This window comes from Dryobates pubescens, unplaced genomic scaffold (assembly GCF_014839835.1).
Source record: "Dryobates pubescens isolate bDryPub1 unplaced genomic scaffold, bDryPub1.pri scaffold_123_arrow_ctg1, whole genome shotgun sequence".
In the NCBI taxonomy this organism is placed as follows: domain Eukaryota; kingdom Metazoa; phylum Chordata; class Aves; order Piciformes; family Picidae; genus Dryobates; species Dryobates pubescens.
Genome location: NW_026530714.1, coordinates 12,548 through 36,422, shown reverse-complemented (window position 1 = coordinate 36,422; position 23,875 = coordinate 12,548). Strand labels below are relative to the sequence as shown.

At 66.8% G+C, this 23,875-nt stretch overlaps 1 protein-coding gene across 1 annotated transcript; it reads right to left on the bottom strand.

Annotated features, from left to right (window-relative positions):
• Positions 1–591: 591 nt before the first annotated feature.
• LOC128899672 (ryanodine receptor 1-like) lies at positions 592–21,374 on the bottom strand (the record flags this gene model as incomplete). The annotated part of the gene is made up of 12 exons (XM_054179338.1): positions 592–704; positions 2,527–2,664; positions 6,988–7,047; positions 8,473–8,643; positions 12,117–12,209; positions 12,327–12,414; positions 13,675–13,915; positions 16,264–16,578; positions 17,941–18,067; positions 19,305–19,390; positions 20,744–20,982; positions 21,313–21,374. Coding segments are annotated over 12 exons (1,733 nt in total), but the record flags the coding sequence as incomplete, so codon positions are not given.
• Positions 21,375–23,875: the final 2,501 nt, after the last annotated feature.

The following is a 23,875-nucleotide window of genomic DNA, read 5'->3' as shown; positions in this document are numbered from 1 at the left end:
AATGGGAGGGGAGGGGGTGGGGGGGCAATGGGAGGGGGTGGGGGGGGCACTGGGAGGGGTCTGGGGGGCACTGGGAGGAGGTTGGGAGGAAGTGGGAGGAGGTTGGGAGGAAGTGGGAGGGGTCTGGGGGGCACTGGGAGGGGTCTGGGGGGCACTGGGAGGGGTCTGGGGGGCACTGGGAGCTCCCTTAGTCCCCCTTAGTCCCCTCCCACTCCCTCCCAGCCCCTCCCACTCCCTCTCAAGCCCCTCCCAGTGCCCTCCCACTCCCCCAAGCCCCTCCCAAGCCCTTCCTACTCCTTCTCACTCCCCTCCCAGTGCCCTCCCATTCCCTTCCCACACCCTCCCAGCCCCTCCCACTCCCTCCCAAGCCCCTCCCACTCCCCCTAAGTCCCCTCCCACCCCTCCCAAGCCCCTCCCAGTGCCTTCCCACTCCCTTCCCACACCCTCCCAGCCCTTCCCACTCCCTCCCAAGCCCCTCCCACTCCCTCCCCCTCCCTCCCAGCCCCTCCTCCTCCCTCCCAGCCCCTCCCCCTCCCCTCCCAGCCCCTCCCCCTCCCTCCCAGCCCCTCCCCAGCCCGCTGGCAGGGGCACCTGGGCAGGTTGTAGAGCGGAGTCATCCTGAAGCAGGCCACCACGGCCCTGCGGCGCTGCTTGGAGAGCAGCTTGTGCCACACGGCCTTCTTGGACTTGTAAGGGTGCTCTGTCTGCAGGGGGCGCTGTCAGCACGGCCCCAGGCCCCAGCAACGCCCCCCCAGCCCCCCCAGCACAGCCTCCACCCCCCCAGCACAGCCTCCACCCCCCCAGCACAGCCTCAAACCCACCCAGGAGAGCCTCCAACCCACCCAGGAGAGCCTCAAGGACCTTCAGGAGGACCTCAATACCCTCAGGAGAGCCTCAAACCCACCCAGGAGAGCCTCAAACCCACCCAGGAGAGCCTTATCCCACCCAGGAGAGCCTCAAGGACCTTCAGCAGGACCTCAATACCCTCAGGAGAGCCTCAAACCCACCCAGGAGAGCCTTAAACCCATCCAGGAGAGCCTCAAGGACCTTCAGGAGGACCTCAATACCCTCAGGAGAGCCTTAAACCCATCCAGGAGAGCCTTAAACCCATCCAGGAGAGCCTCAAGGACCTTCAAGAGGACCTCAACACCCTCAGGAGAGCCTCAAACCCACCCAGGAGAGCCTCAAGGACCTTCAGCAGGACCTCAAGAACCTCAGGAGAGCCTCAAACCCACTCAGGAGAGCCTCAAGGACCTTCAGCAGGACCTCAATACCCTCAGGAGAGCCTCAAACCCACCCAGGAGAGCCTCAAACCCACCCAGGAGAGCCTCAAGGACCTTCAGGAGGACCTCAATACCCTCAGGAGAGCCTCAAACCCACCCAGGAGAGCCTTAAACCCATCCAGGAGAGCCTCAAGGACCTTCAAGAGGACTTCAATACCCTCAGGAGAGCCTCAAACCCACCCAGGAGAGCCTCAAGGACCTTCAGGAGGACCTCAATACCCTCAGGAGAGCCTCAAACCCACCCAGGAGAGCCTCAAGGACCTTCAGGAGGACCTCAATACCCTCAGGAGAGCCTCAAACCCACCCAGGAGAGCCTCAAACCCACCCAGGAGAGCCTCCAACCCACCCAGGAGAGCCTCAAGAACCTTCAGGAGGACCTCAATACCCTCAGGAGAGCCTCAAACCCACCCAGGAGAGCCTTAAACCCATCCAGGAGAGCCTCAAGGACCTTCAGGAGGACCTCAATACCCTCAGGAGAGCCTTAAACCCATCCAGGAGAGCCTCAAGGACCTTCAGGAGGACCTCAATACCCTCAGAAGAGCCTCAAACCCACCCAGGAGAGCCTCAAACCCACCCAGGAGAGCCTTAAACCCATCCAGGAGAGCCTCAAGGACCTTCAGGAGGACCTCAACACCCTCAGGAGAGCCTTAAACCCATCCAGGAGAGCCTTAAACCCATCCAGGAGAGCCTCAAGGACCTTCAAGAGGACCTCAACACCCTCAGGAGAGCCTCAAACCCACCCAGGAGAGCCTCAAGGACCTTCAGGAGGACCTCAAGAACCTCAGGAGAGCCTCAAACCCACTCAGGAGAGCCTCAAGGACCTTCAGGAGGACCTCAAACCCTCCAAGAGAGCCTCCAGGACCCTCAACCCCCTCAAGCTGCCCAACTGTGGCCTCCAGCAGCTCTTGCTGGACCTCCAGACCTTCTCCAGCCCCTTTCAGGACCCTCAGCCCCCTCAAGCTGCTCATCTGTGGTTCCTGATGGACCTCCAGACCTTCTCCAGCCCCTTCCAGGACCCTCAACGCCCTCAAGCTGCTCATCTGTGGTTCCTGATGGACCTCCAGACCTTCTCCAGCCCCTTCCAGGACCCTCAACCCCCTCAAGCTGCTCATCTGTGGCTCTTGATGGAACTCCAGACCTTCTCCAGCCCCTCTCCAGCCCCCTCAAGCTGCCCAACTGTGGCCACCAGCAGCTCTTGCTGGGCCTCCAGCCCCCTCCCCAGGGCGCCCCCAGGGGCTCTGACCTGCTCCAGGTGGTAGAGGACAGCGGAGACCTCCTGGACCCTGCGGACGACCTTCTCGGGGCTGTCGGCGTCCTCGGCCTTGCCAGGCAGCTGCCGGTACAGAGCCATCTGCCAGCGCAGGGAGGCGCTGCCCTCGCCCTGGGGGGACCAGCAGCAGGCCCGGGGTGACCACCAGCAGGCGCTGGGTGACCACCAGCAGGCGCGGGGTGACCAGCAGCAGGCCCGGGGTGACCACCGGCAGGCGCGGGGTGACCACCGGCAGGCGCTGGGTGACCAGCAGCAGGCGCGGGGTGACCAGCAGCAGGCGCGGGGTGACCAGCAGCAGGCGCGGGGTGACCACCAGCAGGCACTGGGTGACCAGCAGCAGGCACTGGGTGACCAGCAGCAGGCCCGGGGTGACCACCAGCAGGCGCGGGGTGACCACCAGCAGGCGTGGGGGAGGGACCAGCAGCAGGCCCGGGGTGACCAGCAGCAGGCGCTGGGTGACCAGCAGCAGGCGCGGGGTGACCACCAGCAGGCGCTGGGTGACCACCAGCAGGCACGGGGTGACCACCAGCAGGCCCGGGGTGACCACCAGCAGGCACGGGGTGACCACCAGCAGGCCCGGGGTGACCAGCAGCAGGCGCTGGGTGACCACCAGCAGGCGCGGGGTGACCACCAGCAGGCGCTGGGTGACCACCAGCAGGCACGGGGTGACCACCAGCAGGCCCGGGGTGACCACCAGCAGGCCTGGGGTGACCAGCAGCAGGCACTGGGTGACCACCAGCAGGCACTGGGTGACCACCAGCAGGCGCGGGGTGACCACCAGCAGGCACGGGGTGACCACCAGCAGGCGCGGGGTGACCACCAGCAGGCGCGGGGTGACCACCAGCAGGCCCGGGGTGACCACCAGCAGGCGCGGGGTGACCAGCAGCAGGCCCGGGGTGACCAGCAGCAGGCGCGGGGTGACCACCAGCAGGCGCGGGGTGACCAGCAGCAGGCCCGGGGTGACCACCAGCAGGCGCGGGGTGACCAGCAGCAGGCCCGGGGTGACCACCAGCAGGCGCGGGGTGACCACCAGCAGGCCCGGGGTGACCACCAGCAGGCGCGGGGTGACCAGCAGCAGGCGCGGGGTGACCACCAGCAGGCGCGGGGTGACCACCAGCAGCAGGCGCGGGGTGACCACCAGCAGGCGCGGGGTGACCAGCAGCAGGCGTGGGGTGACCAGCAGCAGGCCCGGGGTGACCACCAGCAGGCGCTGGGTGACCACCAGCAGGCGCGGGGTGACCACCAGCAGCAGGCGCGGGGTGACCACCAGCAGGCGCTGGGTGACCACCAGCAGGCGCGGGGTGACCAGCAGCAGGCCCGGGGTGACCACCGGCAGGCGCTGGGTGACCACCAGCAGGCACTGGGTGACCACCAGCAGGCGCGGGGTGACCACCAGCAGGCGCGGGGTGACCAGCAGCAGGCCCGGGGTGACCACCAGCAGGCGCGGGGTGACCACCAGCAGGCGCGGGGTGACCACCAGCAGGCCCGGGGTGACCAGCAGCAGGCGCGGGGTGACCACCAGCAGGCGCTGGGTGACCACCAGCAGGCGCGGGGTGACCAGCAGCAGGCCCGGGGTGACCAGCAGCAGGCCCGGGGTGACCACCAGCAGGCCCGGGGTGACCACCAGCAGGCGCGGGGTGACCACCAGCAGGCCCGGGGTGACCAGCAGCAGGCCCGGGGTGACCAGCAGCAGGCGCTGGGTGACCAGCAGCAGGCCCGGGGTGACCACCAGCAGGCGCTGGGTGACCACCAGCAGGCGCGGGGTGACCACCAGCAGGCCCGGGGTGACCAGCAGCAGGCCCGGGGTGACCAGCAGCAGGCGTGGGGTGACCAGCAGCAGGCGCTGGGTGACCACCAGCAGGCCCGGGGTGACCACCAGCAGGCGCGGGGTGACCAGCAGCAGGCGCGGGGTGACCACCAGCAGGCCCGGGGTGACCAGCAGCAGGCACTGGGTGACCACCAGCAGGCACTGGGTGACCACCAGCAGGCCCGGGGTGACCACCAGCAGGCCCGGGGTGACCACCAGCAGGCGCTGGGTGACCAGCAGCAGGCGCGGGGTGACCAGCAGCAGGCGCGGGGTGACCAGCAGCAGGCGCGGGGTGACCACCAGCAGGCCCGGGGTGACCAGCAGCAGGCACTGGGTGACCACCAGCAGGCACTGGGTGACCACCAGCAGGCCCGGGGTGACCACCAGCAGGCGCGGGGTGACCAGCAGCAGGCACTGGGTGACCACCAGCAGGCCCGGGGTGACCAGCAGCAGGCGCGGGGTGACCACCAGCAGGCGCGGGGTGACCAGCAGCAGGCCCGGGGTGACCACCAGCAGGCACTGGGTGACCACCAGCAGGCCCGGGGTGACCACCAGCAGGCCCGGGGTGACCACCAGCAGGCGCGGGGTGACCACCAGCAGGCACTGGGTGACCACCAGCAGGCCCGGGGTGACCAGCAGCAGGCGCGGGGTGACCACCAGCAGGCGCGGGGTGACCAGCAGCAGGCGCGGGGTGACCAGCAGCAGGCCCGGGGTGACCAGCAGCAGGCGCGGGGTGACCACCAGCAGGCGCGGGGTGACCAGCAGCAGGCGCTGGGTGACCAGCAGCAGGCGCGGGGTGACCACCAGCAGGCGCGGGGTGACCACCAGCAGGCGCTGGGTGACCACCAGCAGGCCCGGGGTGACCACCAGCAGGCCCGGGGTGACCACCAGCAGGCGTGGGGTGACCACCAGCAGGCCCGGGGTGACCACCAGCAGGCGCGGGGTGACCACCAGCAGGCGTGGGGTGACCAGCAGCAGGCCCGGGGTGACCAGCAGCAGGCGCTGGGTGACCACCAGCAGGCGCGGGGTGACCAGCAGCAGGCACTGGGTGACCAGCAGCAGGCCCGGGGTGACCACCAGCAGGCCCGGGGTGACCACCAGCAGGCGCGGGGTGACCACCAGCAGGCGCGGGGTGACCACCAGCAGGCGCTGGGTGACCACCAGCAGGCCCGGGGTGACCAGCAGCAGGCGCGGGGTGACCACCAGCAGGCGCGGGGTGACCACCAGCAGGCGCGGGGTGACCACCAGCAGGCGCTGGGTGACCAGCAGCAGGCCCGGGGTGACCACCAGCAGGCCCGGGGTGACCAGCAGCAGGCACGGGGTGACCACCAGCAGGCCCGGGGTGACCACCAGCAGGCGCGGGGTGACCACCAGCAGGCGCTGGGTGACCACCAGCAGGCGCGGGGTGACCACCAGCAGGCACTGGGTGACCACCAGCAGGCCCGGGGTGACCACCAGCAGGCCCGGGGTGACCAGAAGCAGGCCCGGGGTGACCACCAGCAGGCGCTGGGTGACCACCAGCAGGCGCGGGGTGACCACCAGCAGGCCCGGGGTGACCACCAGCAGGCGTGGGGTGACCACCAGCAGGCCCGGGGTGACCACCAGCAGGCGCGGGGTGACCACCAGCAGGCCCGGGGGAGGGACCAGCAGCAGGGCTCAAGGGCCCCAGGGCTCCCTGGCTACCGTCAGAGGCCATGGCTACCGTCAGAGGGGCCATGGCTACCATCAGGAGGGCCATGGCTACCGTCAGAGGGGCCATGGCTACCACCAGGAGGGCCATGGCTACTGTCAGAGGGGCCATGGCTACCATCAGAGGGGCCAGGGCTACCATCAGGAGGGCCATGGCTACTGTCAGAGGGGCCGTGGCTACCATCAGGAGGCCCCTGGAGACCAGCAGGAGGTCCAGGGAGACCATCAGGAGGCCCATGGCTACCATCAGGAGTTCAATGGAGACCATCAGAATCCATGGCTACCATCAGAGGGGCCGTGGCTACCATCAGGAGGGCAATGGCTGCCACCAGGAGGGCCGTGGCTACCATCAGAGGGGCCATGGCTACCATCAGAGGGGCCAGGGCTACCATCAGGAGGGCCATGGCTACCATCAGAGGGGCCGTGGCTACCATCAGAGGGGCCAGGGCTACCATCAGGAGCTCAGGGGGGAGAGGGCAGGAGAACTTCTAGGGCCATGGAGACCCCAAGGACCATGGTGGGGTCATGGAGGGGTCACGGTGGGGTCATGGAGGGGTCACAGAGAGGGTCATGGTGGGGTCATGAAGGGGTCACAGAGAGGGTCATGGAGGGGTCACAGAGGGGGTCATGGTGGGGTCATGGTGGGGTGATGGGAGGGGTCATGATGGGGTCATAGAGGGGTCATGGTGGGGTCACAGGGGGTGATGGAGGAGTCACAGGGGGGTCATGGAGGGGTCATAGAGAGGTCATGATGGGGTCACAGAGGGGTCACAGTGGGGTGATGGAGGGGTCATGGAGGGGTCACAATGGGGTGATGGAGGGGTGATGGAGGGGTCACAGAGAGGGTCATGGTGGGGTCACGGAGGGGTCACAGCAGGGTCATAGTGGGGTCACGGAGGGGTCACAGAGGGGTCATGGGAGGGTCAGGGCCTCCTCACCTTGCCCTGCAGGTGGAGGTTGTTGGTGAGGAACTCTCTGACCTCCTCATCGGTGTCCTTCTGCGGGGGGGGGGCAGGGCAAGCTCACCCCAGGGCGTGGCCCCAAGCCCCCCAGCTGCCCCCCAGCTCCTCCCCATCCCCTCCCAGCTCCTCCCCAAGCCCCCCAGCTGCCCCCCAGCTCCTCCCCATCCCCTCCCAGCTCCTCCCCGACCCCCCCCAGCCCCTCCCCACAGCCAGGAGATCACCCCCAACCCCTCCCAGCTCCTCCCCATCCCCTCCCAGCTCCTCCCCAACCCCTCCCAGCTCCTCCCCATCCCCTCCCAGCTCCTCCCCAACCCCTCTCAGCTCCTCCCCATGGCCAGGAGGTTGCCCCCAACCCCTCTCAGCTTCTCCCCATCCCCTCCCAGCTCCTCCCCAACCCCTCCCAGCTCCTCCCCATCCCCCCCCAGCTCCTCCCCACAGCCAGGAGGTCACCCCCAACCCCTCCCAGCTCCTCCCCATCCCCTCCCAGCTCCTCCCCAAGGCCAGGAGGTTGCCCCCAACCCCTCTCAGCTCCTCCCCAACCCCTCCCAGCTCCTCCCCATCCCCTCCCAGCTCCTCCCCAACCCCTCTCAGCTCCTCCCCATGGCCAGGAGGTTGCCCCCAACCCCTCTCAGCTTCTCCCCATCCCCTCCCAGCTCCTCCCCAACCCCTCTCAGCTTCTCCCCATCCCCTCCCAGCTCCTCCCCATCCCCTCCCAGCTCCTCCCCATCCCCCCCCAGCTCCTCCCCACAGCCAGGAGGTCACCCCCAAGCCTTCCCAGCTCCTCCCCATCCCCCCCCAGCTCCTCCCCATGGCCAGGAGGTTGCCCCCAAGCCTTCCCAGCTCCTCCCCATCCCCTCCCAGCTCCTCCCCAACCCCTCTCAGCTTCTCCCCATCCCCTCCCAGCTCCTCCCTGACCCCCCCCAGCCCCTCCCCACAGCCAGGAGGTCACCCCCAAGCCTTCCCAGCTCCTTCCCTCCCCTCCCAGCTCCTTCCCTCCCCTCCCAGCTCCTTCCCTCCCCTCCCAGCTCCTCCCCACAGCCAGGAGGTCACCCCCAAGCCTTCCCAGCTCCTCCCCATCCCCTCCCAGCTCCTCCCCATCCCCTCCCAGCTCCTCCCCATCCCCCCCCAGCCCCTCCCCACAGCCAGGAGGTCACCCCCAAGCCTTCCCAGCTCCTCCCCATCCCCCCCCAGCTCCTCCCCGACCCCCCCCAGCTCCTCCCCACAACCAGGAGGTCACCCCCAAGCCTTCCCAGCTCCTCCCCATCCCCTTCCAGCTCCTCCCCATCCCCCCCCCAGCTCCTCCCCATCCCCTCCCAGCTCCTCCCCATCCCCTCCCAGCTCCTCCCCGACCCCCCCCAGCTCCTCCCCACAGCCAGGAGGTCGCCCCCAAGCCCTCCCAGCTCCTCCCCATCCCCTCCCAGGCGGCCCCCCGGCCCGGGGGGGGGCAGGGGGGGCACCCACCAGGGCGTAGCGGCCCTTGGCCAGGCCGATGAGCTCCTGGTCGCTGGGGCTGCACATGTTGAGGCCGATGGGCAGCATCTTCTTCAGGGTGGCCACGATCAGGGAGGTGTGCACCGAGTAGCGGTCCCCCCGCCGCTTCTTCTTGCTCCTCTCCTGCTCTGAGCCTCCCCCCTGCGGGCACACAGCCCCCCAGGGGGCTGCCACCACTGCCGGGGACCCCCCCCGGGGGGCGCTCGCGGGGGGGGCTCAGGAGGACCTTAAGAGCCTCAAAGGAGCCAGCAGAGACCTCCAGGAGGATCTTAAGAGCCTCCAGGAGGAGCTCAAGGAGCTCAGGAGGGCCTGAAGGGCCTTGAAGGAGCCAGCAGAGACCTCCAGGAGGAGCTCAAGGAGCTCAGGAGGGCCTGAAGGGCCTCGAAGGAGCCAGCAGAGACCTCCAGGAGGAGCTCGAGGGGCTCAGGAGGGCCTGAAGGGCCTCCAGGAGGAGCTCAAGAGGACCTTAAGGGTCTTAAGAGCATCAAAGGAACCAGCAGAGACCTCCAGGAGGAGCTCAAGGAGCTCAGAAGGATCTTAAGAGCCTCAAAGGAGCCAGCAGAGACCTCCAGGAGGATCTTAAGAGCCTCCAGGAGGAGCTCAAGGAGCTCAGGAGGGCCTGAAGGGCCTCGAAGGAGCCAGCAGAGACCTCCAGGAGGAGCTCGAGGGGCTCAGGAGGGCCTGAAGGGCCTCCAGGAGGAGCTCAAGGAGCTCAGGAGGACCTTAAGGGCCTCCAGGAGGAGCTCAAGAGGATCTCAAGAGCCTCAAAGGAACCAGCAGGGACCTCCAGGAGGAGCTCAAGGAGCTCAGGAGGGCCTGAAGGGCCTCCAGGAGAAGCTCAAGGAGCTCAGGAGAACCTTAAGGATCTTAAGAGCCTCAAAGGAACCAGCAGGGACCTCCAGAAGGAGCTCAAGGAGCTCAGAAGGATCTTAAGAGCCTCAAAGGAACCAGCAGAGACCTCCAGGAGGAGCTCAAGGAGCTCAGGAGGATCTTAAGGGCCTCCAGGAGAAGCTCAAGGAGCTCAGAAGGACCTTAAGAGCCTCAAAGGAGCCAGCAGAGACCTCCAGAAGGAGCTCAAGGAGCTCAGGAGGACCTTAAGGGTCTTAAGAGCCTCAAAGGAACCAGCAGAGACCTCCAGGAGGAGCTCAAGGAGCTCAGGAGGATCTTAAGGGCCTCCAGGAGAAGCTCAAGGGGCTCAGAAGGACCTTAAGAGCATCAAAGGAGCCAGCAGAGACCTCCAGGAGGAGCTCAAGGAGCTCAGGAGGATCTTAAGGGCCTCCAGGAGAAGCTCAAGGAGCTCAGGAGGACCTTAAGGGTCTTAAGAGCCTCAAAGGAACCAGCAGAGACCTCCAGGAGGAGCTCAAGGAGCTCAGGAGAAGCTCAAGGGGCTCAGAAGGACCTTAAGAGCATCAAAGGAGCCAGCAGAGACCTCCAGGAGGAGCTCAAGGAGCTCAGGAGGATCTTAAGGGCCTCCAGGAGGAGCTCAAGGGGACCTAAAGGACTTTAAGAACCTCAAAGGAACCATCAGGAACCTCCAGGAGAACCTCAAGGTGGCCTCATAGAGCAGGACCTTGGTCTTGGGGGTCCCAACCAAGGTGGTCCCAGAGGAGAACCTTGGAGGGGGTCTTGGAGGTCCCAACCATGGTGGTCCTTGGAGGGGTCTTGGAGGTCCCAACCATGGTGGTCCTTGGAGGGGTCTTGGAGGTCCCAACCATGGTGGTCCTTGGAGGGGTCTTGGAGGCCCCAACCATGGTGGCCTCATGGAGCAGGGCCTTGGCCTTGGAGGTGCCAAGCAAGGTGCCCCCCAGGTGCCCCCCACCCTCGAGGCCCCCTCTAACCTGGCCTTCTCCGGACTAGGAGGCACCACCAGAGGCCAAGGGCAGGAGAGAAGAGACAGTGTTAGGGGGGGGTGGGGTTGGGGTCACCAGGAGGGGTTGAGGGGCACCAAAGGTGGGGTGGGATGGGAGGAGAAGCTCTGGGTTGAGTGGGTTGGGGGTCACCAAGGGTGGTGGGATGGGAGGAGAAGCTCTGGGATGGGTGGGTTGGGGTCACCAGGAGGGGTTGGGGTCACCAGGTGGGGTTGGAGGGCACCAAGGGTGGTGGGAAGGGAGGAGAAGCTCTGGGCTGGAGGGGTTGGGGTCACCAGGTGGGGTTGGGGTCATCAGGAGGGGTTGAGGGGCACCAGGGTTGGTAGGATGGGAGGAGAACCTCAAGGTTGGGTTGGGTTGGGGTCACCAAGGGTGGGGTGAGCTGGGAGGAGAAGCTGTGGGCTGGAGGGGTTGGGGGTCACCAGGTAGGGTTGGGGTCACCAGGGGTGGTAGGATAGGAGGAGAACCTCAAGGTTGGGTTGGGTTTGGGGTCACCAGGAGGGGTTGGGGTCACCAGGTGGGGTTGGAGGGCACCAAGGGTGGTGGGAGGGGAGGAGAAGCTCTGGGTTGAGTGGGTTGGGGGCACCAGGTGGGGTTGGGGTCACCAGGTGGGGTTGGGGGCACCAGGTGGGGTTGGGGGGCACCAGGTGGGGTTGGGGGGCACCAGGGGTGGTAGGATGGGAGGAGAACCTCAAGGTTGGGTTCGGTTTGGGGTCACCAAGTAGGGTTGGGGTCACCAGGGGTGGGGTTGGGGTCACCAAGGGTGGGGTGGGCCGGGAGGAGAAGCTGAAGCTGGGGTTGGGGGCTGGGGTCCCCCGCAGGGCTCGGAGCTGCTGCGCAGGTCCCGGGCTGGGGGGGGCGGTGGGGGGAGGGGGGGGTGGGTGGTCTGAGGGGGGGTCTGAGGGTCCCAGGGGTGGGCTGGGGGTCACCAGGTGGGGTTGGGGTCACCAGGGGTGGGGTGGGCCGGGAGGAGAAGCTGAAGCTGGGGTTGGGGGCTGGGGTCCCCCGCAGGGCTCGGAGCTGCTGCGCAGGTCCCGGGCTGGGGGGGGGCGGTGGGGGGAGGGGGGGGTGGGTGGTCTGAGGGGGGTCTGAGGGTCCTGGGGGTGGGCTGGGTGGGGGGTTTGGGGGTCACCAAGGGTGGGGTTGGGGTCACCAGGGGTGGGGTGGGCCGGGAGGAGAAGCTGAAGCTGGGGTTGGGGGCTGGGGTCCCCCGCAGGGCTCGGAGCTGCTGCGCAGGTCCCGGGCTGGGGGGGGCGGTGGGGGGAGGGGGGGGTGGGTGGTCGGAGGGGGGGTCTGAGGGTCCCAGGGGTGGGCTGGGGGTCACCAGGTGGGGTTGGGGTCACCAGGGGTGGGGTGGGGTGGGCCGGGAAGAGAAGCTGAAGCTGGGGTTGGGGGCTGGGGTCCCCCGCAGGGCTCGGAGCTGCCGCGCAGGTCCCGGGTGGGGGGGGCGGCGGGGGGCGGGGGGGGTGGGTGGTCCGAGGGGGGTCTGAGGGTCCCGGGGGTGGGCTGGGTGGGGGGTTTGGGGGTCACCAAGGGTGGGGTTGGGGTCACCAAGGGTGGGGTGGGCCGGGAGGAGAAGCTGAAGCTGGGGTTGGGGGCTGGGGTCCCCCGCAGGGCTCGGAGCTGCTGCGCAGGTCCCGGGCTGGGGGGGCGGTGGGGGGAGGGGGGGTTGGGTGGTCCGAGGGGGGTCTGAGGGTCCCGGGGAGGGGTCTGGGGGCGGCCTGGGGGGGGTCTCCCGGGGCCCACCTTGGCCATCTTGCTCTTGCTGTCGGCGGTGAGGAAGGACATGTTGTTGATCTCGTTCTGCACCACGAAGTTCTGCTCTTCCCGCTTGAAGTTCTGGGGGGGCCCAGCAGGGGTCAGCCCCTCCCCCACACGGGGGGGTGGGCTGAGGGGACCCCCACCCCCACCCCCCCTCCCCGAGGGACCACCTCCCCCTCCCCTGGGGCTACTCACGTGGGACTTGGACCAGTAGATGAAGACCTCTCCCACCATGCGGAACAGCTCCTCGGCGTCCTCGTTGGGCTCTGTCAGCCACTTGGCCCTGCAGGGGGGGTGGCCACCGTCAGAGGGGCCGTGGCTACCGTCAGAGGGGGCATGGCTACCGTCAGAGGGGGCATGGCTACCGTCAGGAGGTCAATGGAGACCATCAGGAGGGCCATGGCTACCATCAGAGGAGCCGTGGCTACCGTCAGAAGGGGCATGGCTACTGTCAGAGGGGCGGTGGCTACCGTCAAAGGGGCTGTGGCTACCGTCAGAGGGGCGGTGGCTACCATCAGAGGAGCCGTGGCTACCATCAGAAAGTCCATGGAGACCATCAGAGGTCCATGGCTACCATCAGAGGGGCCATGGCTACCGTCAGGAAGTCCATGGAGACCATCAGGAGGTCAATGGAGACCATCAGGAGGGCCATGGCTACCATCAGAGGGGACACGGCTACCGTCAGAGGGGCCGTGGCTACCGTCAAGAGGTCAATGGCTACGATCAGGAGGGCCATGGCTACCATCAGAGGGGCCATGGCTACCATCAGAGGGGCCATGGCTACCATCAGAGGGGACATGGCTACCGTCAGAGGGGCCGTGGCTACCGTCAAGAGGTCAATGGCTACGATCAGGAGGGCCATGGCTACCATCAGAGGGGCCATGGCTACCATCACAGGGGCCCTGGCTACCATCACAGGGGCTGTGACTACTGTCAGAGGGGGCATGGCTACTATCAGGAAGGCCATGGCCACCACCAAAGGACATGCTCCACCATGGACGGCTCCTGACCCCCTTCCCTTCCCTTCCCTTCCCTTCCCTTCCCTTCCCTTCCCTTCCCTTCCCTTCCCTTCCCTTCCCTTCCCTTCCCTTCCCTTCCCTTCCTTTCCCTTCCCTTCCCTTCCCTTCCCTTCCCTTCCCTTCCCCTTTCTCCTTCCCCTCCCCTCCTCTTCCCTCCCCCTTCCCTCTCCCTTTTCCCTTCCCTCTCCCTTTTCCCTTCCCTTCCCCTCCCCTCCTTTCTCCTTCCCCTTCCCTCTCCCTTTTCCCTTCCCTCTCCCTTTTTGCCTTCCCTCCCCCTTCCCCTCCCCTCCTTTCTCCTTCCCTTTTCCCTTCCCCTCCCCTCCTCTTCCCTCCCCCTTTTCCCTTCCCTCTCCCTTTTCCTTTCCCTTCCCTCTCCCTTTTCCTTTCCCTTCCCTCTCCCTTTTCCTTTCCCTTCCCTCTCCCTTTTCCCTTCCCTCTCCCTTTTCCCTTCCCCTCCCCTCCTTTCTCCTTCCCCCTCCCCTCCCCTCCCCCCTGCCCCTCCCCCCCATCCCTCCCCCCCTCACCGGCTGTTGTCGACGTAGCGGATGAGGAGGGGGTAGAGGGCGTAGAGGTCGCGGCAGAGGACGGCGAACTCATCGCGCAGCTGCAGCTCGGCCTCCTCCCCCTCCCCCCTGGCCTCCAGCCTCAGCTGCTCCTCCTCGGCCACCACCTTCCCTGCCCTCTTCTTCAGCCTCTCCAGGGTGGGGATGAAGTGGGAGCGCAGCAGCTCCGGCCTGGCCTTGCTGACGATGGGCTGGGCGAACACTGGGCATGGGGAGGGGGAGGCAAGGGGGGAGAGGGTCGGGAACGACCCCCCCCCCACCCCCACCCCACCACCAAGGGGCCAGCAGCACCTCCAGAGGGGCTCTAGAGGCAGCTGGAGGACCCCAGACCCTCCCCATGACCACCCCAGACCCCCAGGAGCAACTCCAGAGGGTCTCTAGGGGCACCTGGACCACCCCAGGACCACCCCAGAGCCCACAGCAGCACCTCCAGAGGGTCTCTAGGGGCACCTGGACCACCCCAGACCCTCCCCAGGACCACCCCCAGGAGCACCTCCAGAGGGTCTCTAGGGGCACCTGGACCACCCCAGACCCTCCCCAGGACCACCGCCAGGAGCAACTCCAGAGGGTCTCTAGGGGCACCTGGACCACCCCAGACCCTCCCCATGACCACCCCCAGGAGCACCTCCAGAGGGTCTCTAGGGGCACCTGGACCACCCCAGACCCTCCCCAGGAGCACCTCCAGAGGGTCTCTAGGGGCACCTGGACCACCCCAGACCCTCCCCAGGACCACCGCCAGGAGCAACTCCAGAGGGTCTCTAGGGGCACCTGGACCACCCCAGACCCTCCCCAGGACCACCCCCAGGAGCACCTCCAGAGGGTCTCTAGAGGCACCTGGACCACCCCAGACCCTCCCCAGGAGCACCTCCAGAACCACCCCAGACCCCCAGCAGCACCTCCAGAGCCTCTCTAGGGGCACCTGGACCACCCCAGACCCTCCCCAGGACCACCCCAGACCCCCAGGAGCAACTCCAGAGGGTCTCTAGGGGCACCTGGACCACCCCAGGACCACCCCAGAGCCCACAGCAGCACCTCCAGAGGGTCTCTAGGGGCACCTGGACCACCCCAGACCCTCCTCAGGACCACCCCCAGGAGCACCTCCAGAGGGTCTCTAGAGGCACCTGGACCACCCCAGACCCTCCCCAGGAGCACCTCCAGAGGGTCTCTAGGGGCACCTGGACCACCCCAGACCCTCCCCATGACCACCCCCAGGAGCACCTCCAGAGGGTCTCTAGAGGCACCTGGACCACCCCAGACCCTCCCCAGGACCACCCCCAGGAGCACCTCCAGAGGGTCTCTAGGGGCACCTGGACCACCCCAGACCCTCCCCAGGACCACCCCCAGGAGCACCTCCAGAGGGTCTCTAGGGGCACCTGGACCACCCCAGGACCACCCCAGAGCCCACAGCAGCACCTCCAGAGGGTCTCTAGGGGCACCTGGACCACCCCAGACCCTCCCCATGACCACCCCCAGGAGCACCTCCAGAGGGTCTCTAGGGGCACCTGGACCACCCCAGACCCTCCCCAGGAGCACCTCCAGAACCACCCCAGACCCCCAGCAGCACCTCCAGAGCCTCTCTAGGGGCACCTGGACCTCCCCAAGACCACCCCAGACCCTCCCCAGGCCCCCAGGTGCCCTCCAGGCGCCCCCCAGCCCCCCAGGTGCCCACCTGCCAGGCGCTTCCTCCAGGAGGCCCTCCCCAGGCCCCCAGGTGCCCACCCCAGGCCCCCAGGTGCCCCTCCTAGTGCCCAGGTGCCCACCTGCCAGGCGCTTCATCCAGGAGGCCCTCCCCAGGCCCCCAAGTGCTCTCCCCAGACCCCCAGGTGCCCCCCAGGCCCCCAGGTGCCCCTCCTAGTGCCCAGGTGCCCCCCAGGCCCCCAGGTGCCCCTCCTAGTGCCCAGGTGCCCACCTGCCAGGCGCTTCCTCCAGGAGGCCCTCCCCAGGCCCCCAAGTGCTCTCCCCAGACCCCCAGGTGCCCCCCAGGTGCCCCTCCTAGTGCCCAGGTGCCCACCTGCCAGGCGCTTCCTCCAGGAGGCCCTCCCCAGGCCCCCAAGTGCTCTCCCCAGACCCCCAGGTGCCCCCCAGGCCCCCAGGTGCCCCTCCTAGTGCCCAGGTGCCCCCCAGGCCCCCAGGTGCCCCTCCTAGTGCCCAGGTGCCCACCTGCCAGGCGCTTCCTCCAGGAGGCCCTCCCCAGGCCCCCAAGTGCTCTCCCCAGACCCCCAGGTGCCCCCCAGGTGCCCCTCCTAGTGCCCAGGCGCCCACCTGCCAGGCGCTTCCTCCAGGAGGCCCTCCCCAGGCCCCCAAGTGCTCTCCCCAGACCCCCAGGTGCCCCCCAGGCCCCCAGGTGCCCCTCCTAGTGCCCAGGTGCCCCCCAGGCCCCCCAGGTGCCCCTCCTAGTGCCCAGGTGCCCACCTGCCAGGCGCTTCCTCCAGGAGGCCCTCCCCAGGCCCCCAAGTGCTCTCCCCAGACCCCCAGGCCCCCAGGTGCCCCTCCTAGTGCCCAGGTGCCCCCCAGGCCCCCAGGTGCCCCTCCTAGTGCCCAGGTGCCCACCTGCCAGGCGCTTCATCCAGGAGGCCTGGTCGATGCCCAGGTTGTTGACGACGATGCGGAGGATGTTGCCCAGCAGGGCGTTGAGGTGGTGGCCGGTGACGGCGGTGGCCCAGGGCCCGCGGGGGGCGCTGTCGGGGCCCCGCTCCCACCAGCGGGGCAGGTAGTGGCAGAGCATGGGCAGGGCCACCTCGATGACGTGCGGCATCTCCGTGTAGCGAGCCCCCGACTCCGCCAGCCCCCCGATGGTCCCCATCAGCCCCTCCAGCTCCGGGATGTCCGGGCACAGCTCCTCCACCCGGCCCGGCAGGCCCAGGACTGCGGGCAGCGGCGGGAGGGGAGAGGGGAGAGGGGGAGAGGGGGCAGAGGGGAGGGAGGGAGGGAATGGAGGGGGAAGGGAGGGAATGGAGGGGGCAGAGGGGAGGGAGGGAGGGAATGGAGGGGGGAGAGAGGGAATGGAGGGGGGAGAGAGGGAATGGAGGGGGGAGAGAGGAGGGAGGGAGAGAAGGGAGGGAGGAGGGAGAGAAGGGAGGGAGGAGGGAGAGAAGGGAGGGAGGAGGGAGAGAAGGGAGGGAGGGAAGGAGAAAGAGGATGGGGCGGTAGAGGGGATGGAGGGAGAGGAGGGAGGGAGATGGGAGGAGAGAGGAGGGAGGGAGATGGGAGGAGAGAGGAGGGAGATGGGAGGAGAGAGGAGGGAGGGGGGGAAGGGAGAGGTGAGGGGGGTAGAGAAGATGGAGGGAGAGAAAGGAGGGAGGAAGAAAGGGAGAGAGGGGAAAAGGGGAGAGAGAGAGGGAGAAGAGAGAGGAGATGGAGGGGGAGAGAGGGAGAGAGGGGATGGAGGGAGAGAGGGAGAGAGGGAGGGAGAGAGGGGAGAAGGGGAGAGGGAGGGAGAGAGGGGAGAAGGGGAGAGGGAGGGAGAGAGGGGAGAAGGGGAGAGGGAGGGAGAGAGGAGATGGAGGGGGCAGAGGGGATGGAGGGAGAGAAGGGAGGAAGAGGCGAGAGAGGGTAGAGGGAATGGAGGAAGAGAGGGGAGGGAGGGAGGAAGAGGCGAGAGTGAGAGGGAGAGGGAGGGAGGGAGAGAGGGAGGGAGAAGGGAGTGAGGAAGAGATGAGAAGGGGTAGAGGAGATGGAGGAAGAGAAGGGAGGGAGAGAGGGAGGGGAGGAAGGAGGAAGGGAGGGAAAAGAAAGAAGGCAGGGAGAGGGTTGAAGAGATGGAGGGAGAGAAGGGAGGGAGGGAGAGGGAGGGGAGGAGGGGAGGGAGGAAGAGGGAGGGGAGGAGGGGAGGGAGGAAGAGGGAGGGGAGGAGGGGAGGGAGGAAGAGGGAGGGGAGGAGGGGAGGGAGGGAGGAAGAGAGAGGGAGGAAGAGGCGGGAGGGAGGAAGAGGGAGGGAGGAAGAGGGAGGGAGGAAGAGGCGGGAGGGGGGAGAGGGGATGGAAGGAGAGAAGGGAGAGAGAGGACGGAGGGAGAGAAGGGAGGGAGGGCATGGAAAGGGGCAGAGGGGAGAGAAGGGAGAGCAGGGAGAGAGGGCATGGAGGGCACAGGGTGGGGGGTGAGGAGGAGACCCCCACGAGGAGACCCCCAGTGGCCCAGGGAGGACCCCGGAAGCCCTGGGGCGGGGCACAGGGTGGGGTGAGCACCTTTGGGAGGGGGGGAGGTGGGGGAGAGTGGGGGGAGACTCACTGGCACGCTCCCGGGGGGACTTGGTGCTGTAGACCGAGCAGGGGTTGAAGTGGTTGAGCTGCGGCTCCAGGAAGGCCACAGGCATGGCGGCCGCCAGCCGCGCCAGGCACTCCCCCAGCGCCGGCCGCTGCCTGCGGGCACAGCCACGGCCGCCAGGGGTCACCAGAGAGCCCCTCCGAGGGGCAGGGGGCGGGGAAAGGGGGGGGACGGGACAGGGGGCGGGGTTAGGGTTAGACACTCCCCCAGCGCCGGCCGCTGCCTGCGGGCACAGCCACGGCCGCCAGGGGTCACCAGAGAGCCCCTCCGAGGGGCAGGGGGCGGGGAAAGGGGGGGGACGGGACAGGGGGCGGGGTTAGGGTTAGACACTCCCCCAGCGCCGGCCGCTGCCTGCGGGCACAGCCACGGCCACCAGGGGTCACCAGAGAGCCCCTCCGAGGGGCAGGGGGCGGGGAAAGGGGGAGGGGGGTATGGGGGGCGGGGTTAGGGTTAGACACTCCCCCAGCGCCGGCCGCTGCCTGCGGGCACAGCCACGGCCGCCAGGGGTCACCAGAGAGCCCCTCCGAGGGGCAGGGGGCGGGGAAAGGGGGAGGGGGGGGACAGGGGGCGGGGTTAGGGTTAGACACTCCCCCAGCGCCAGCCGCTGCCTGCGGGCACAGCCACGGCCGCCAGGGGTCACCAGAGAGCCCCTCCGAGGGGCAGGGGGCGGGGAAAGGGGGAGGGGGGGAACAGGGGGCGGGGTTAGGGTTAGACACTCCCCCAGCGCCGGCCGCTGCCTGCAGGCACAGCCACGGCCGCCAGGGGTCACCAGAGAGCCCCTCCGAGGGGCAGGCGGCAGGGAAAGGGGAAGGGGGCGGGGCAAATGGGGAAGGGGGCGGGGCAAAGGGGAAGGGGGCGGGGCAAAGGGGAAACACCCCAAAACGCCTCCTGGAGAGCCTAAAAGACCTCAGGGGGAGCCCAAAAGACCTCCTGGAGACCCCAAAAGACCTCAAGGAGACCCCAAAAGACCTCAAGGAGAGCCCCAAAGACCTCCTGGAGACCCCAAAAGACCTCAAGGAGAGCCCCAAAGACCTCCTGGAGACCCTAAAAGACCTTCTGGAGACCCCAAAAGACCTCAAGGAGAGCCCCAAAGACCTCCTGGAGAGCCCCAAAGACCTCCTGGAGACCCTAAAAGACCTCCTGGAGACCCCAAAAGACCTCCTGGAGACCCCAAAAGACCTCCTGGAGACCCCAAAGACCTCCTGGAGACCCCAAAAGACCTCCTGGAGAGCCCCAAACACCTCCTAGAACCTCTTGGTTCCTCCTGGAGCCCCCAGGTGTCCTCCCCTCCTTGTGTCCCCCCCCCGGTGTTGTCCCCCCCTGGCCACCAACCTCTCCACATAGGGATTGCGAGTGGTGCCCAGGGAGTAGATGCTGCAGAGGATTCGGTAGCAGGAGACCTGCACATCGTCCACTGGGGGGCGACAAGGGGACGGTTGGTGGCCCCGAAGTATCCCCAAGGAGTCCTCAAAGTATCCCCAAGGTGGCTCCAAAGTATCCCCAAGGAGTCCTCAAGGTATCCCCAAGGTGGCTCCGAAGTATCCCCAAGGAGTCCTCAAAGTGTCCCCAAGGAGGCCCCAAAGTGTCCCCAAGGAGGCCCCAAAGTGTCCCCAAGGTGGCCCCAAGGTGGCCCCAAGGAATCCTCAAAGTGTCCTCAAGGAGTCCTCAAAGTGTCCCCAAGGTGGCCCCAAAGTGTCCCCACCCTCTCCCTGCCCTCTCCCCATCCTCCTCCCATTTTCTCCCCACCCTCTCCTCCACCCTCTCCCCACCCTCTCCCCTCCCTCTCCCCACCCTCTCCCCACCCTCTCCCCAACTTATCCCCACCCTCTCCCCACCTTATCCCCACCCTCTCCCCCACCCTCTCCCCACCTTATCCCCACCCTCTCCCCAACTTATCCCCACCCTCTCCCCACCCTCTCCCCAACTTATCCCCACCCTCTCCCCACCTTACCCCCACCCTCTCCCCCACCCTCTCCCCACTTTATCCCCACCCTCTCCCCCACCCTCTCCCCCACCCTCTCCCCAACTTACCCCCACCCTCTCCCCCACCCTCTCCCCAACTTATCCCCACCCTCTCCCCACCCTCTCCTCAACTTATCCCCACCCTCTCCCCACCTTATCCCCACCCTCTCCCCCACCCTCTCCCCAACTTATCCCCACCCTCTCCCCACCTTATCCCCACCCTCTCCCCCACCCTCTCCCCACCTTATCCCCACCCTCTCCCCACCTTATCCCCAACTTATCCCCACCCTCTCCCCCACCCTCTCCCCACCTTATCCCCACCCTCTCCCCACCTTATCCCCAACTTATCCCCACCCTCTCCCCACCCTCTCCCCACCTTATCCCCACCCTCTCCCCACCTTATCCCCACCTTATCCCCACCCTCTCCCCACCCTCTCCCCACCTTATCCCCACCCTCTCCCCACCTTATCCCCACCCTCTCCCCCACCCTCTCCCCAACTTATCCCCACCCTCTCCCCACCCTCTCCCCACCTTATCCCCACCCTCTCCCCACCTTATCCCCAACTTATCCCCACCCTCTCCCCACCTTATCCCCACCCTCTCCCCACCTTATCCCCAGCTTATCCCCACCCTCTCCCCAACTTATCCCCACCCTCTCCCCACCCTCTCCCCAACTTATCCCCACCCTCTCCCCACCTTATCCCCAGCTTATCCCCACCCTCTCCCCAACTTACCCCCACCCTCTCCCCCACCCTCTCCCCACTTTATCCCCACCCTCTCCCCCACCCTCTCCCCTCCCGCTCACGGATGACGTCGTCGCCGAAGCCGTGCTGGGCCAGGTGCTCGAAGAGGGAGGTGAGGACGGGCAGCAGGGCCAGGGTGGTGTAGTTGATGTTCTGGGCCACTCCTTTCACCTGGGTCCTGCTCTGGGTCACCTTCCCCAGCTTCAGGTTCTCCACCATCTTCTCGATGTCCTCCGAGGCGCTCTCGAAGAAGGACCTCAGCCCGGCCTTGACGATCTCTGGCCCGGACTTCATCACGGTCCTGAGGGGCACAGCGGGGCAGGGGACATGGGGACAGGGCTACCAGGCAGGGGACAGGGCTACCAGGTATGGGACAGGGCTACCAGGTATGGGACAGGGCCACCAGGCAGGGGACAGGGCTAGTAGGTGTGGGGCAGGGCCACCAGGTATGGGACATGGCCACCAGACATGGGATATGGCCAGCAGGTATGGGACAAGGACCTCAGCCCAGTGGTGACCCCAGGGGTGGTGACCCCGGGGTGGTGTCCCCAGGGTTGGTGATGACCCCAGGGGTGGTGACCCCAGGGGTGGTGTCCCCAGGGGTGGTGTCCCCAGGGCCCCAGGGTCCCACCTGGCATCCAGGGAGCGAGCCAGGATGTGCAGGCAGTTGACCACCGCTGGGGCATCGGTGCCTGGAGGAGGGAAGAGAGAGAGGGGAGTTGGGGGGGGAGGGGGAGGACAGGGCCACAGCAAGGGGGAGGGTCAGATGCCACCAAGGCCACCAAGGCCACCCCTGTGGGCTGTCCCCTTACCGAAGAGGGAGACGCGGTGGCGGACCAGGGCTGCCAGCTTGCAGAAGAGGCTGAGGGGGAGAGAGGGACAAGGAGAGGGTCAAGGAGGGGGACAAGGAGAGGGACAAGGAGGGGGAACAAGGAGAGGGACCAAGGAGAGGGACCAAGGAGAGGGACCAAGGAGAGGGACCAAGGAGAGGGAACAAAGAGGGGGACAAAGAGGGGGACAAAGAGGGGGACAAAGAGGGGGACAAAGAGGGGGACAAAGAGGGGGACAAAGAGGGGGAACAAGGAGAGGGACAAAGAGAGGGAACAAGGAGGGGGACAAGGAGGGGGACAAGGAGGGGGACAAGGAGGGGGACAAGGAGGGGGACAAAGAGGGGGACAAAGAGGGGGAACAAAGAGAGGGGGAACAAAGAGAGGGGGAACAAAGAGAGGGGGAACAAAGAGAGGGGGGACAAAGAGAGGGGGGACAAAGAGAGGGGGGACAAGGAGGGGGACAAGGAGGGGGAACAAGGAGAGGGAACAAGGAGAGGGGACAAGGAGAGGGGACAAGGAGAGGGGACAAAGAGGGGGACAAAGAGGGGGACAAGGAGGGGGACAAAGAGAGGGACAAGGAGAGGGACAAGGAGAGGGACAAGGAGGGGGACAAGGAGGGGGACAAGGAGGGGGACAAGGAGGGGGACAAGGAGGGGGACAAGGAGGGGGACAAGGAGAGGGACAAGGAGGGGGACAAGGAGGGGGACAAGGAGGGGGACAAGGAGAGGGTCAAGGAGAGGGACAAAGAGAGGGACAAGGAGAGGGAACAAGGAGAGGGACAAAGAGGGGGACAAAGAGGGGGACAAAGAGGGGGACAAAGAGGGGGAACAAAGAGAGGGACAAGGAGGGGGACAAGGAGGGGGACAAGGAGGGGGACAAGGAGAGGGGACAAGGAGAGGGAACAAGGAGAGGGACAAAGAGAGGGGACAAAGAGAGGGGACAAAGAGAGGGACAAGGAGAGGGACAAAGAGGGGGACAAAGAGGGGGACAAAGAGGGGGACAAAGAGGGGGACAAAGAGGGGGACAAGGAGAGGGACAAAGAGAGGGAACAAGGAGAGGGAACAAGGAGAGGGACAAAGAGGGGGACAAGGAGAGGGAACAAGGAGAGGGACAAAGAGGGGGACAAGGAGGGGGACAAGGAGGGGGACAAGGAGGGGGACGAGGGGGACAAAGAGAGGGACAAGGAGAGGGAACAAGGAGAGGGACAAAGAGGGGGAACAAAGAGAGGGGGAACAAAGAGAGGGGGAACAAAGAGAGGGACAAGGAGGGGGACAAGGAGGGGGACAAGGAGGGGGACAAGGAGGGGGACAAGGAGGGGGACAAGGAGGGGAACAAAGAGAGGGACAAGGAGGGGGACAAGGAGGGGGACAAGGAGGGGGACAAGGAGAGGGAGCAAGGAGAGGGAGCAAGGAGAGGGAGCAAGGAGAGGGACAAAGAGGGGGAACAAAGAGAGGGGGAACAAAGAGAGGGACAAGGAGGGGGACAAGGAGGGGGACAAGGAGGGGGACAAGGAGGGGGACAAGGAGGGGGACAAGGAGAGGGACAAAGAGAGGGAACAAGGAGAGGGAACAAGGAGAGGGACAAAGAGGGGGACAAGGAGGGGGACAAGGAGGGGGACAAGGAGGGGGACAAGGAGGGGAACAAAGAGAGGGACAAGGAGGGGGACAAGGAGGGGGACAAGGAGGGGGACAAGGAGGGGGACAAGGAGGGGGACAAGGAGGGGGACAAGGAGGGGGGACAAGGAGAGGGACAAAGAGAGGGGACAAAGAGAGGGACAAAGAGAGGGACAAAGAAAGGGGACAAAGAGAGGGACAAGGAGGGGGACAAGGAGGGAGGGAGTAGGAGGTCCAGGTGTGGAGCTGCAGGGATGGAGGTGCAGGGATGGAGTAGGAGCTCCAGGGATGGGGATGGAGCTCCAGGGGTGGGGTTGGAGCTCCAGGGAGGGAGTTGGACCTCCAGAGATGGAGTTGGAGCTCCAGGGATGGGGTTGGAGCTCCAGGGATGGGGCTGGAGGGGCAAGGAGCTCCCGGCTGAGGTTCTGGAGGTCCCCCCAGGAGCAAGGAGGAGGAGCTGGGGGGGTCCCTGACCTGGTGATCATCTCCTTCTCCTTGTTGGAAGCGTGGCCACCGCTGCCCAGCACCTTGGCCGGGGTGGAGAGGAAGTAGAGGCAGTGGTTGTGGAAGTATTGGTTGATGAGGGGCAGCAGGATCTGGGGAGGGGGCAGGAGGAAGCTCTGAGCAACCTCTGAGGAGCTTCTCAGGAACCTCTGAGGAGCTTCTGAGGAAGCTCTGAGCAACCTCTAAGGAACTCCAGAGGAACCTCTGAGGAGCTTCTGAGGAACCTCTAAGGAACCTCTAAGGAGCT